Source organism: Lactuca sativa, chromosome 3 (genome assembly GCF_002870075.4).
Source record: "Lactuca sativa cultivar Salinas chromosome 3, Lsat_Salinas_v11, whole genome shotgun sequence".
NCBI classification, from domain to species: domain Eukaryota; kingdom Viridiplantae; phylum Streptophyta; class Magnoliopsida; order Asterales; family Asteraceae; genus Lactuca; species Lactuca sativa.
Genome location: NC_056625.2, coordinates 257,434,598 through 257,449,162, shown reverse-complemented (window position 1 = coordinate 257,449,162; position 14,565 = coordinate 257,434,598). Strand labels below are relative to the sequence as shown.

Genomic DNA, 14,565 nt, shown 5'->3' with positions numbered 1-14,565 from the left:
GCGCATAAAAACACACCCCAAAAATATTCAATAAAACCAAACCCATTTCGAATACACCACTTCCGAACATCCAATTGCATCATTCCGTAGGCTTCAAAACTTCAAGATCACTTCGGTCTTCAAATCCGCGTAATATGAAAAATTCAAGTTCGAATTTCCATATAAAACTTCTCCCCCTTTTTATAATCGAAATTTGATTATAAAACTCCAAAGGAAAAAGAACGTGCTCTATTCAGAATTTTTCATGTCAAAACTCCCCCTTAACATGTGGCATAAACTTTGTGCTTCAATCCGGAAAATCCAAAAAATAATGAATTTTTATCTTCGTTCACGGATCGCATTTGACAAAATTTCTCAAAAATGGGTAGAAATTGCCAATTTCAAAATTCTGCAGTGACCCGTTGCACCCAAAACAGCCAAATATGCAAAACTCTCTCCCTTTTCCAAAGCTGGGTAGAAAGCGTCAATTTGCACAAACTGCAAGGGCCTAAAATATACTTTCTTCAATTTTCAGCAAAAAACAGTCATTTTTCGGATTTGGTTGCAAACTGCCAAAAATTCGAAGCCTCAGAGACCATCTTCGAAAATTCTGCCCTTTCTCTCAAACATACGAAGACTTGTTCCAAAAATGCAAAGCCTCAAACAATTTTCGAAGTTGGGTGAAAAGTATCAAAAATTCGAAACTTGCTTTAATTTTCGAAGTGTCAAAAATTTGAAGGTTTAGGGGCCGTTTTCGAAACATTCTCATTTGCTCAATTTCCAAAATACCCCCCTTCGAAAATTCAGAATATACCCTTCGAATATTCAAGATTAAACCCCTTCGTATTCATTCACATGAGTCAACCTCCAAATCAAAATCCCGAACTACAGAAACCCAATATTTTTTTCTTTTTTTTTTTTTTTTTTTTTTTTTTTTTTCTTTTTGCTTCTAATCATCTATTACCCTTCGCTTTTTGCAATAGATCCTTCGTTTCTTGACCTCAAATCACCAAAATCAAAATCTCGTTCTTACAGTCTTCGTTTCTTACTGATCTTCCTAAATCATCAATCCAAAACACACCCTTCGAATCCTTCATCCCCAAAATCTAACATTTATTCGTTATCAAGTATCAACCTTTCGAAATCGTAAGATACGAACCAAAAATCGATTAACCCAAATTCCAAATTATCCACTTCCAGTTCATTCCAAAACCATCTAACCAAAATTGTCATCGATTTAACGAAACATCAAAATCTTTAACATCAAACTTCAAAATCAAAATCAATTTCAAACTTTTTCCAGTTCATTTCCAACTTTCAATCCTTCGATATTAGCATCTGATCATTTACCCTTTTGAAATCAACATTGAGTTAAACCTAATCGACATCTCCATGAACTGAGTATCGACTCCGATACATTGATTCTCCATCAACAGACCACCGATCAACAAATCTTTGCTTTTCATTCAATCAATCCAGTTCATCGACAACAACCAATCGATCTTAAATCAAATTTCATGCCTATTAACATCATCGATTCATTTAAATTTTGACTTTCGTTCATGATACTTTGACTTTCAAATCAGATGGGAATGACATGAATAAATCAAACAAAATCGATCGGCATTCAAGTATAACCCTTCGATAACATTCAAAATCGAAAATCAATCATCGACATACATATGTATTCTTGATTCGGTTCTTCAAAATTTCAAGACTCAGGTGTCGATTTCAAAATAAAGACTTGAACAAAATCGATATTAAGGATGAATAAAAAGAAACATAAAATCGATTCAGAAATCAATCAGGACAAACGACAATCGATCAATCAAAATTGGTAAAATTAAATCTGAACATATGAACGATGAATTAACTCTTGGAATGTCAATGTACAACTTGTATATGCACAAAATGAATAACAGTGTACCCTTAAATCGTATATATGATTTGGATGAATGGGCTTTTTGTTTCAAGATGTTGAATCAAATAATAAAAACGTATGGGCTCAGAATTGTGAACAGTAACAGATTATGATCACTTGGGCTTGAATGATAATCAATTTAATAATATGAATAGTAACATTTGAATTTGGTTCAAATGAATTTATGGACTTCGAACAATAACTGGACTCTATTTTTGAACAATATCTGAATCAAAATTTGGATATTGCATATTTAAAATCAAATCAACCAAACAAATTTGAGATTAGATCGGACTTTGATCAAAAAGAAATAATTGGATCACAACAAGTGAGTTTTTCAAGAAAAATTTGATCCAACGAGTCAAACGATCATAAATGAAAAACGCAACGCACGAATTGAATGAAATTAAGAGAGATCATAGAGAGAGACTCACCAAAATTGATCAAATTGCGACAAAAATTGCCAAACCGAGAATCGTTCTTCAAATATCACATTGATCTTGAAGACCCGCTCTGATACCAATTGTAGTGACATAGAACATGGTTTGGAATGAACTGTTAAACACCTGAGGAAAATTCCAAAGAGAAAATTCCATATACATGGCAAGCCTGACGTCTGAAATCATTTATTTTGTCCAACGGTGTTTGATGCCCCATTTCATTGAACATGTGAACAATCTGTGCATTGTGAGGTTTGAAGAATGGTGCTGAGTTAGGAATCTCCAAGTAACTGATGAACATTGACTTTGTCAATCGAATCCTTCTATCATTCACCAAATTGAAAGTTGAATCGTTGTTGAATTATAGACTAGGTTACGTGTTCCTGAAAACACGTAATCACTAGCCGTTGTAATGATCGTGCCCTATTAAATGCCTTGAAACTAGGGCCAACAGTTACTTTAAACCCTTCGCAATCTCAGCTGTAAAAAATGAACCCTTCGTTTTTGAGGTTAGGCTCTTTCGTTTATGGGATGTTAAACGAAGTCATATGCCAGACTTGTGAAATCGTCAGCCTAAGTTGGTAGTACTTAGAACCTCAAGGATTTCGTGAGTGCATGTGATTCAAACGAATGAGATAAGAAGCAATTTTAAGAAAAAATTGGAATTCTGTGATGTCAAATTTTGTTGACACAAACCAATGAAACCCCAGGCAAAGGTTACTTCGTTAATTACCAAGAGAGGTAAGCAACTACTTTCGTGTTTTCCCGTGATATACAATTGATTACTTGTAGAGAAGTATCAAAGGGCTTCTTTTATAGGCTTAATTTGGTGGTTATGCGAATTTCGTTACATATCTTCCTAAACCTAAGGTGAGTAATTGTAACCGGAATTACTTGTTTGATCGTTTTGATCAGGGACAATATTGCTTTGGATTATTTTGAAAAGTGACAATGGATTCAGATATATACTCACACGGAAATCATATTCATAAAAAAAATTAAGTGCTGGATCCTGTTGGGAAACAAACATCGTGGGTTTCGAACATTTGATCAAGATCACTCATACGAATGAATATGATTTGGAGTATATGAAATACTAGGTACTGAAACAAATGTTTCGTATAATTCTGGAACATGGTTCCCCGTCAATTCCTTAATGTGAGAAGATTTTGGGTTTTACTTACTTCACGGACTCATGAAATAAGATCATTAACACATATTGATGACATGTCTAAAGCACGATTGGTTTGATCAAGTGACCTCAAGGACATGTGTCTTCGTGTGTGCGTTGTGTTAAGAAATTTTGTGATGAAAAAGATTGGTTGTAAGATCGAAAGTACCTCTGTTATTTTTGGACCAAACAGTATACTCTTAACTCATGTGAGAAGGGTAAGGTAGCTCGTTGGACTTATGCGAATGTAAGCCTAATTGGGAAGAAACTTTCGTATGAAAATTTCATTAAGGCTTTCGTTTGATACACGTAGAGTTATTTGAGGCTTGGGTCGACATGCAGCAGCATGGTTCTAGGGACACCCTAACTAGTATATAGTTCAAAGAAATGATACCTTCCCATAGAAACCTAAGCATGTCCTCTTCGAATATTGCTCCAACTAGTATTAAAAAAACACAAATCTAAAAGAACAAAATTAAAAGAACAAAAATCTTTTTGTATTTTTATATTTTTGAAAAGAAACAAAAATATTTTTGTGATTTTATATTTTTCAAAACAAAATTTAAGAAAATAAAACAAATTTAAGAAAATCTTTTTGGAATTTTAAATTTTTAGAAAATGAAATACAAAGCAAAAGAAAATCTAACTACAAACAAATGAAAATATTTTTGGTTTTTCGTGTTTTCTCAATGCTTTAAAAAAATAAAATGAACTCATGTTACCCAAAATGCGAATGCGAAACATAGTGAAGCCTCTTAACGCACAGTAACTTCTGAATGATTCCGACTCAGAACCGCTGAATAAACATTTCTTGACTTGACAAACTTCTTTCATCCTTGAGTGATATTATTTGGCACTGAATTCGCATCGAGCATTCCTAAACCTGCTAAAATTCTCATAAATGATTTTTCATCAAGAGCTTTAGTAAAAATATCAGCAAGTTGTTCAGTGGCCTTAACAAAATGTACTTCAATATTCCCTTCCTCTACATGATCTTTGATAAAGTGATATCGAAGAACAATGTGTTTTGTCTTTGAGTGTTGTACAAGATTGTGACAAATGCGAATTGCACTTTGAGAATCACAGTACAAGGGAATCTTTTTCATATTTATAGCATAATCACGAAGTTGACTTTGGATCCAAATAATTTGAGAAGTACAGGTAGCAGCTGAAATATATTCTGCTTCAGCAGGGGATATAGCAACACAGGTTTGCTTCTTCGATTGCCAACTCACCAGCTTCCAATCCAAAAGTTAACATCCACCACTTGTACTCTTTCGATCTAATGTACATCCCCCTTGGTCAGCATATGAAAAAGCTTGAATGAAAAATCCCGAATTCAAAGGATACCAGAGTCCTAACGACATTGTCCCCTTAAGATAGCGAAAAATGTTTTTCACCACAGTTAAGTGAGGTTCTCTGGGATTTTCTTGGTACCTGGCATAATTACACACTGAAAACATAATATCAGACCTACTTACAGTTAAGTACAATAAAGACCCTATCATGCTTCGATAAAGTGTTAGACCAACAGCAGGAGCATCTAACGAAGAAGTTAGTCTTGTTCCCACTGCCATTGGCACTCTAAGCTTTGTACTGTTCGTCATTCCAAACTTCTCAAGCAGATTCTTCGTGTATTTTTCTTGATTGATAAAAATTCCATCCTTGTTCTGTCTTATATTCAAACCAAGAAAATTATTTATTTTTCCCATCATGCTCATTTCGAATTAACTTTTCATAAGATTTTCAAATTCAGTAGACAATTCAAGGTCAGTTGAGCCAAAAATAATATCGTCAACATAGATTTGAACAAGCATAAGATGATTACCCACTTTCTTTCAAAATAGTGTGGGATCAACTAATCCTTGCTTAAATTTTGACTATTTCAAGAAATTGGTAAGAGTAGCATACCATGCTCTTGGTGCTTGTTTTAACCCATAAACTGCTTTGTCTAGAATGTAGACATGATCAGGATGTTCCTTACTTACGAAGCCCGGTGGTTGTTCGACATAGACAGTTTCTTCTAGCTCTCTATTCAAGAATGCACATTTAACGTCCATTTGATAAACATCAAAATTTTTGTGAGCTTCATAGGCTAAAAATATGCGAACTGCCTCAAGTCTTGCGACAGGGGCGAATGTTTCTTCATAGTCAATTCCTTCTTGTTGCGAATACCCTTTTACTACAAGCCTAGCCTTGTTTCGAATAATATTGCCATCTTTGTCGGTTTTATTTTTGAAAATCCATTTTAACCCGACAATCGAAACATCAGAAGGTTTAGGAATAAGTCTCCAAACCTTGTTTCGTTCAAATTCAGCCAGTTCGGATTGCATGGCAACAACCCAATCTGAGTATTCCATTGCATTCTTTACTGTCTTTGGCTCTATTTTTGAAATAAAAACATTAAACATACACAATTCTTGATTCACATTAAGTACCTCGTTCTTCGTACGAATCTGAGCTCTTGTCAACACACCGTCTTGAGGATTCCCTATGACCTGTTCTTTGGGATGACTTTTTGTCCATTTTTCCATTGGTGGATATGTCGGATCGAAGTCTAATGGTGCATCCTCCTACACCTCTTCGTTTTCAGTTCCAGCAACTAAAATGTTGTCTTCAAATTCATACTCCCCCTCAACTGAACCTTCAAGCCCCCCCCTCAACTTGATTATCATCTTGATACTCCCCTTCAACATGTTGATCTTCATGTCTTTTCTCCCCTTCGAAAGTATGTCCACCTTGAACACTGATTTCATCAGTCATATGCTCCCCCTCCATACGAACTTCAGGCATGCTTTCTCTACTATTTGAGTCAGATGTATGAGTAGAATCATCATTGTGTTTTGAGGATTCTGGTGTTTGATTATCAGCAGCATGAATTCCAGCATCGATCGCCCTATCAGGAATAACAAATATTAATTCATAATCAAAATCAATAGTATTTTCATTTTCAACTTGATTCTTTGAATCAGCTATGATTGGTTTCTGATCGAATGTGCGATCTATCCGCTTAACAAAATAGTCATAAAGGTTAAGTTGAAAGTCTCTTCAACTTTTCGTGTTCGCTTGTTTAACACTCTGTATGCAACAGAATTATGCGAATATCCTAAGAATATGCCTTCATCTGCCTGCGCATCAAACTTGGAAAGATTATCTTTTAAGTTCATTATAAAACACCTGCAACCAAAAACATGTAAAAATTTTACATTAGGTTTTCGATTGTTAATTATTTCATATGGAGTAATATTGAATCTTCGATGAATGAATGAACGATTCTGAGTAAAACACGCAGTTGACACAGCTTCAGCCCAAAGATATTGAGGTAAGTTCGCAAATGTCAGCATAGTCCTAGCCGCTTCCTATAGAGACCTATTCCTCCTTTCGACCACACCATTTTGTTGTGGTGTATATGGTGATGAAAAATTATGCGAAATCCCTTTAGCTGTGAGAAATGAATCCAACTTTTGATTTTTAAACTCAGAAACATTATCGCTTTTGATCTTTCGAACACTCTTTCTAAGACTCATCTCAATCTTCTTGATAAAGTCGATCATCGTTTGAGCAACCTCAGATTTTAACCTGAGAAAACAAATACCCATGTAAATCGAGAAAAATCATCAACAACAACTAAAATATACCGCTTTTTATTGAGTGTCTCAACAGTCGACGGTCCACATAAGTCGATGTGAAGAAGTTCCAATGGTTCTACGATATTCGAATCTATAATGATTGGATGTCCTTTTCTGTGTTGTTTTCCTTGTTCGCAAGCTGCACATAAAGTATCATTATCAAATTTAAGTACAAGCAAACCTCAAACCAAATCTTCAGTGACAAGTTTGTTAATATTGAGAAAGTTCAAGTGAGATAATCTGCGATGCCATAGCCAGCTAATATCATTAGAAGCCTTCGACAAGAGACACACTGGTGGTTTGCCCACAATCGGTTTGATGTCGAGTGTGAACATGTCTCCATATCTTTTTAACTTGAGAAGCACTTCATTTGTGTTCACTTTCGATATGATACTACCTTCTTCGTTGAATACCACCTGATTTCTAGTGCCCACAACAAGTTGCGAAACACTAATCAAGTTATGTTGAAGACCTTCGACATAAGCAACTCGACTTACTGTGAATTGCTCATTCGTGACTTTTCCATAGCCTTTCACTTGACACTTATGATTGTTACCAAATTTAAATAATCCCACATTTTCCAGGCTTCTATAATCTCGCAAGTTCTCCTTTCTTCCAGTCATGTGACGAGAACAACCACTGTCAATATACCATTTCGAATCATATTGCTCATCACACATCACCTGCATTTAATGAAAAAATTAAGGAACCCAAGACTTTTTGGGTCCTTCATTAGTATCATTAAACAGATTCTTAGAATTTAATACCCAGGTTTTTACTTTTTCCTTTACACTGTGAATTAAATCAACATCATCAGATTTGGATATTGAAATAAAGTTGTTCGATAGTTTTGGGTTTTCCTTGATTTTCACCTCAGCCTTCGCAACCTGCTTAACTTTCACAATTGGTTTCCATTTTTGTACTGGAAAATTCGAACCATGAGAAGATGAACTATTAGCAAAAGATTCATTCACGTATTTTTCAAATGCAGTCTTGATTTGTTGTTGTGAAAATTTGCCAATTTGAAATGTTTTTCCTTTTCCTTCCAGCCACTTGTTGATCGAATTTACATAAGATTTTCCTTTTGTGTAAGAAACTTTGGTTGGTTTTGTGATTGAATGATTTGGAAAATTTGGTTTTTGAGGTGAAAATTTTGTTTATGTTTGGGTTTTGACATTCAAAATTGGTGAATTATTCGTTGATTTTCCAACATTTTGAAACTTATGATCATTCACAAAGTTATGAGAAGTCTCATATTTTCTAATGTTATCATATTTTCGAATAAATTCATCCTTTTTATTTAACAAATCCTATGTTTTAACATCATTAGACTTTTCGTTAGACACTATTTGCCAAAAATTGCCTTTCGTGCTTTTCGTTTCGAAACATTGTTTTCACTTGAAAATTTTCCAACCATCATTTTAAATTCATGAGAATTCAATTTCACTTCTGATTTTGTTTTACCATCTTTTTGAAACACTTTCTCTTCTTTTTCATGTTTAACCACCCATTTTTGTGGTGGTTTTGGATGTTGAAAAACATAAGAATTTTGAGTTAAATTGTTTTCTACCGTGTTTTGATTTGTAAATAAACCTTTGGTAGTTGACCATTTGTTATCATTTTCAACCATTTTGTTAAATTTAGGTTTGATTTTCTCAACATTTCCAGCAGTGACGAAGACTTGGTTTGGAAAAACCGTTTTATCAGTGCATGTAAAATTCGGATAGACAACCGTGTTGGTTTCCAAGTAGTGTGCACCTTTGTCATTATGAACTTGGTTGAATTGCTTCGTGTCACCATACACTTGTTTTACAACAACACGTGTAGGTGATGTTTCAGTTGAAACATTCTTCTCTTTCTTGCATTCACACGAAGTTTTCACTTTCTCTTCGTCATCATCAGTGTCATCTGTTTGGCTACTTCGAACTTCCACATCATCAAAGTCAAAAAGTTGCAAAGTTGATGGTTTGTAAGTGTCAACCTTCACTATCGAATCAACTAAAATTTCTTTACCTTTGACCTTAGACGTTATATTAATTACTGACATTTTAGAACAATCAATCTCTTCTTCCTCTTCAATTTCACTAATTTCACTCACATTATCTGAATTATCATCGACATCAGCATAATTGAGTTGAGAATCAAGAGTCGAAGTCTCAGTTTTCTTTAAAATCCTAATTTGTTCATTCTTCGTTAAACTATCATTTACTATATCTACCAATTCATCAGCATTTAGAAATTCATCAATTTTGACAATACCATATTCAAATCTATCATCAGGTATTTTGTCAAACTGAGCAATAGTATCTTCACAATCATATGATATAACATCAACTTTTTCACGTTCATAAGCAAGAAAAGGTAGTAATTTTCTATGTTGTTCTTTGCTTATTTCGGATGAATGATGTAAAGCAGTTAACTTCGCATATAGTCTCTTAGCTGAATTACAGTAGATGTTTCGTTAAGCTAACAACAATCTAAAATCTCTATCTAGACTATCCCTATCAGTATTGACATTTTTCATTTGTAGTTCAAGAAAATCTACCCTACTTCGTTTTATGTCTAACTGTCTTCATGTCTCAGCTAGTTGTGTTTTTAGATTTTGAGCCTCAGTACTAGCAGACACAATAACAACATCAAATTTAGCAACAGTATCATCGAAAGCAGTTATTTCAGCATCATAAGCAATTGGAGGAATATTAAAAGATTCAAGAATAGCACGTACCTTAGTGGTCATAGGAGACTTATCAGTGGATTTGGACACGAAGCAAAGTCCATATATTTCTTCTTCTTTATCGCTATTCTTCTCGAAACTAGCGAACATCACACCGTGTGTAGGGTGCCTCATTTCTTCATCATCTGAACCAGAAGATCAGATTTGGTAGGTTCCACTTTCATCTTCGTCTATCTCTCCCTTAGCAACCAAAGATAACCCTTTTGCTTTTGCACGAACTTCCTCAAGCTTTTCAGCATAGTAAGCTTCGTCTTTGACTTTGGATTTCTTTTCATCCTTCTTCCTTAACATGCAGTCAGTTGCGAAGTGGTTAGCTCCATTACAGTAATGACAATTGACTCCTGAGTCACCTTTCAGCTTTTTCTCTGTCTTTGATTCCTTCACATTTTCATCCACCTTTTCATACTTCTCATACTTCTTCTTCTCCTTACCTCCATCCTTTACTCTAGCTTTCTCAAAACCACTCTTCGCATCTCCTTGCATACCTTTTGGTTTGAATGGCTTCTTAAAAAATTTCTTTACTCTGTTGTTTGAGTAAAATGCAACTGCCTCATTATTAGAATTCATCAGGAACCCCTCATCATCCGTGCCTTCATTTTCAACAGACACAACTTCATTCATTTTTGACACCAACGCCAGTGGTCCACCTAAACTTTGTTTCGACTCTTCTAACATTTCAGCCACTTTGTTTTCATGTGTTTTCAGTTGATTGTATAAATCATTCAGACTCGAAGTATCAAAGCTCTGATGATTCTTTATCATCATGCTCACACTTCGCCATTCTTTGCGAAGGCCCATGATAAATGTAAGATTGAATTCCATAGGAGACCTTGTGATTCCATATCTGCTGCATCGATAAATGAGTTCATTCAGACGATCATAATAATTTTCAATCGTCTCAGCATCCTTCTGGCTGAACTCCTTAAGCTCAACAAGACATTGTTTAACAAAATTGATCTTTGTCTTTTCACTACCTTGGTATTTTTCTTTCAATGTTATCCATACTTCTTTTGCTGTTTTACAGCCACAAATGTAGTTGTAAACCACATGTGGCAATGCACCTCTCAGCTCTCGCATACATCTCTTCTCATTCTTTTTCATATGATCACCTTGATTAGTGACTTGATCTGAAGTTCCAGAGGCTCCTAATGTTTGAACATTCGTAGGATGTACAACTGGTCCATTGATATAGTTCCAGAGCTCCTCATCAATCCCATTCAGATAATATTCCATTTTGTCAGCCCATTGATCATAATATTCCGGAATCAACATCGGAATTTTAGTAGATGAATCAAGCAAATGAGAGTATGAGGTCATAGTGTTCATGTTAAAGTTCGCCATTGTTGAACACGAGGATTTTGATGAAGAACTTGAAAAAATTGATGAATTTGTGAATTGATCACAAATTGCTAGTCGATTACTCGACTAAACAATTCAGATGCATAATCGATTCAAATCTGAATATCAAGAGAGATTTTCAGAACCAAAAGCGCGGAAATATTTTGAATAAACTTATAACTCAAAATGCAAATGTTCTAGAATGAAAATTAGATCAATGCAATTTGAATCCTGCTTTGATACCACTTGATGAGAATTGTTATCGAGATTTAGAAAGCAATCATGATTTGAATGAATGAGTAATGAAGATAAGAACACCAAAAGTAAATATTAATCAGCAAGTTTGTATTGAACAGAGAATTCGAATACAATACTGATTACAAAAAAATAAGCAGAAAGACTCGTGTCTCTACTTCTATCCTCATCCCTATTTATAGGAAACATGAGTGTACAAAAAATACTAAGTCTAGACATTAAGCTTCGACATAAAATGACTTAGTAAATAAAATATGTGAAATAGAATAGACAATGCTTCGACTTTTACAACAAAAAGACTCAACACTTGTGTGAACAATAAAAGACGAGGCAAGAGTACGCCACCAGGGGTAGGAAGAAACAACTTCCCAGTGAAGAAAAAGACATGCTTTCACTGTGGAACACCTAGACACATTGCCATAAATTTTCCAAACCGTGCATACATTCCTTATTACACACAAGGCTAGCAGAACGCGCAAAGTGGGAGATTCTACAAAAGAAATCATTTGAGGTCACAATCGCAAAGTGGCGACTGGAATGCCCAGAAGGCCCATAATCAAAACCACAAGGCCAAGAATCAAAATCCCAAGGACAAGAAGGGAAAGTCGGCCAAGAAGCCAAGCTCAAGAGATGCTCCTGTGAAGCCAAGACCGGTTAGGTCAAAGTCATCTTGGAAGCCGACTTCAAGTTCAAAATCAAGTACCGAGGCACCCATTGGATTGAAAAAGAAATGGGTTAAACCCAACTACAGATGGGTTCTGAAGGTTCACTCTCCCAAATCTTCTAATGATTCTAATATTTCTTCATCTTCTATTTGTGATAAAAAAGATATGTCATAGGAGAGAGTACTGTGCAAGGATGACAAAGGTCAACCCAGTTTAAAAATGGACTGGGTTCCAAAGACCAACTGATCCCGCTCTGTGTCAGAGCAACTATGGAGGCATGTCATCAGACTTCAGTTTGTTGGTAATGGTTGTTCCAGGCACATGATATGGGACATCTCTCAACTGTGCAACACTTAGAACTTTGTTTGAGAGAATGTGTCCTTTGCGGGAAAGGAATAAAGGAGAGGATCACACATGGGGTTTTGTTCTTAACAACGTGAAGAATTTCCGGATCTGTTATGAGATTATGCATGCCGTTCTCAGACCTTCTGGATGCAAATTTAATCGGTGACTTACGGTTTGATTTTTCTTCTCGATACTCCTGAGTTTATCTTAAACTGATTTGTTAACGGGCAGTCTAAACAAGTGTAAGGGACTGAATCTGAATTATCTATTCTCTGTGTTCAATGTGCTGGTAGGCACAAATGATTTAACAGTGTGGAATTAGGTAGGATTGTTTGGACTGACCATACGACGCTCGGGGAGATTGAGCAGTGAGATAAACATGGGAACCCACAGGATACACTAAATTAATACGCATCTAGAACTGTGATTCAACTTTTCCTTGATGTACGGACTTATGTCCTTAATTCTGGTTCTAATAGGGCGATTGGGGGTTCTAATAAAGTAGGTTTGTAGGAAATTATTTTCTTGCTTTCTATCTGTCAGTCATATGTTGCATCCTTTGCGTAATTGGAAGAGATCTGACCTGGAATGCAACATATGCAACTCTATTTCCACGTACCTCCCTCTTTATCTATGAAATTCTTTCTATCTGTTAGCTATATGCTGTCCCCTCTGTGTGATCAGAAGATCCGACCTGGGACACATCATTTGTACCTCATTATCTCTATAATCCCTCTATCTCCGTTAGTCATATGTTCTCCCCTCTGCGTGATTGAAAGAGATCCTACCTGGGACATAATATATGCACCTATCTCTAAATATGTCTTCCTCCTTAATAATTGTTTACTCACCTAAAGTAAAGAGTCCTTAGGAAGTTCTTGATAACCAGGGTATATCGGGAAGTGGGGAACACGTTCTAGTGCAACTAAAATTGAACCATTTAGAGGTTTTATGTTGATCTCGCTGCTTAATTTAAGTGGACCACAATACCCGTGGTCGTCGTCAGCTAAATGGTATATTTGAAAAGTTTGTCAATATTCTTCATGTTTAAGTGGACCACAATACCGGTAATTGACCAGATCTATTCATGAAGGTGAAGGTACTGATAAGCAAAGTTAAGACTGTCTCACAACTTTGACCCCAAAAAATGTCTTATATTTAGTCAAATATTTTTGTTCTTTTGTTAAATTTGTTCATTGTTTTCCTCTATGCAGAAATTTAGGGGGATAATTAAAAAAACTAAAAAAAAATCAAACAAAAATCAGAAAAAATCAAAAATCCAAAACTAGTGTTGTTTCTGTTTTATTTCTTATTCAGAAAAATAAAAAATCCAAAAATATTTTTCTTTCTGTTTTTCCAAAAAACATGAAAAATTCAAAAAATATTGTGTGCTAAGATTTCTTTTAGTTTTGTTTTTGTCTTGAAAAGTGAATTCAGATGTAGATGAGACTCATGGAGACTGTATCGAGATTTCTGAGCCAAGGCTTCATCCGTGAGCATCGAAGAATTCTTATTCGAAGGAGCAAGAAATGAAGATTATTCTTTCAACATTCAATCCTTTAACCTGAGAAGCAAGGTGAAACTGCAATTGAAGATTTTGTGACGGATTGCATTGAAGCCTCCTCAATCAGTATGCTGCTATCTATGAACCTGCTGAAGTGATCCAGAAGATTGGTTCTCTCTATTATTATCTCTGAAGATTCTCAAGCTGATAATGCCATCTTTCAAGAATCTTTTCAAGAAGCCTCCTCACCCAACGTGATTTCAGAGTCAAATTTTAAAGAAAAGCCCAACTGCTCAAGATGAAGTCATTTATTGAAGATTCATATGTTCATCTTGAAGCTATGAAGAATTTAGAGTTTAAAGCTGAAGCCAAGCTCACAATGAAGATTGAAAAGAAAAGCCAGCTGCATTTTAGGGGGAGTTTGTTGGGTCAGATACAAAAGAAAGCTATAAACCAAGGGGGAAATTGTTGGGTCAAAAATATGGTTTATACTTTGCTTTTTTAAGCATTTATTGTTTTTATTATTTGGGCCGAAAATAGTATTGGATTATTTGTAGGTTGGACCTTGAGTTTGCAGCCCATAT

At 35.2% G+C, this 14,565-nt stretch overlaps 1 protein-coding gene across 1 annotated transcript; it reads right to left on the bottom strand.

Annotated features, from left to right (window-relative positions):
• Window positions 1-10,012: 10,012 nt before the first annotated feature.
• LOC111883340 (uncharacterized) lies at window positions 10,013-11,215 on the bottom strand. Its single transcript, XM_023879670.1, has one exon. It carries the CDS (start codon window positions 11,213-11,215, stop codon window positions 10,013-10,015), a length of 1,203 nt encoding a protein of 400 aa, XP_023735438.1.
• Window positions 11,216-14,565: the final 3,350 nt, after the last annotated feature.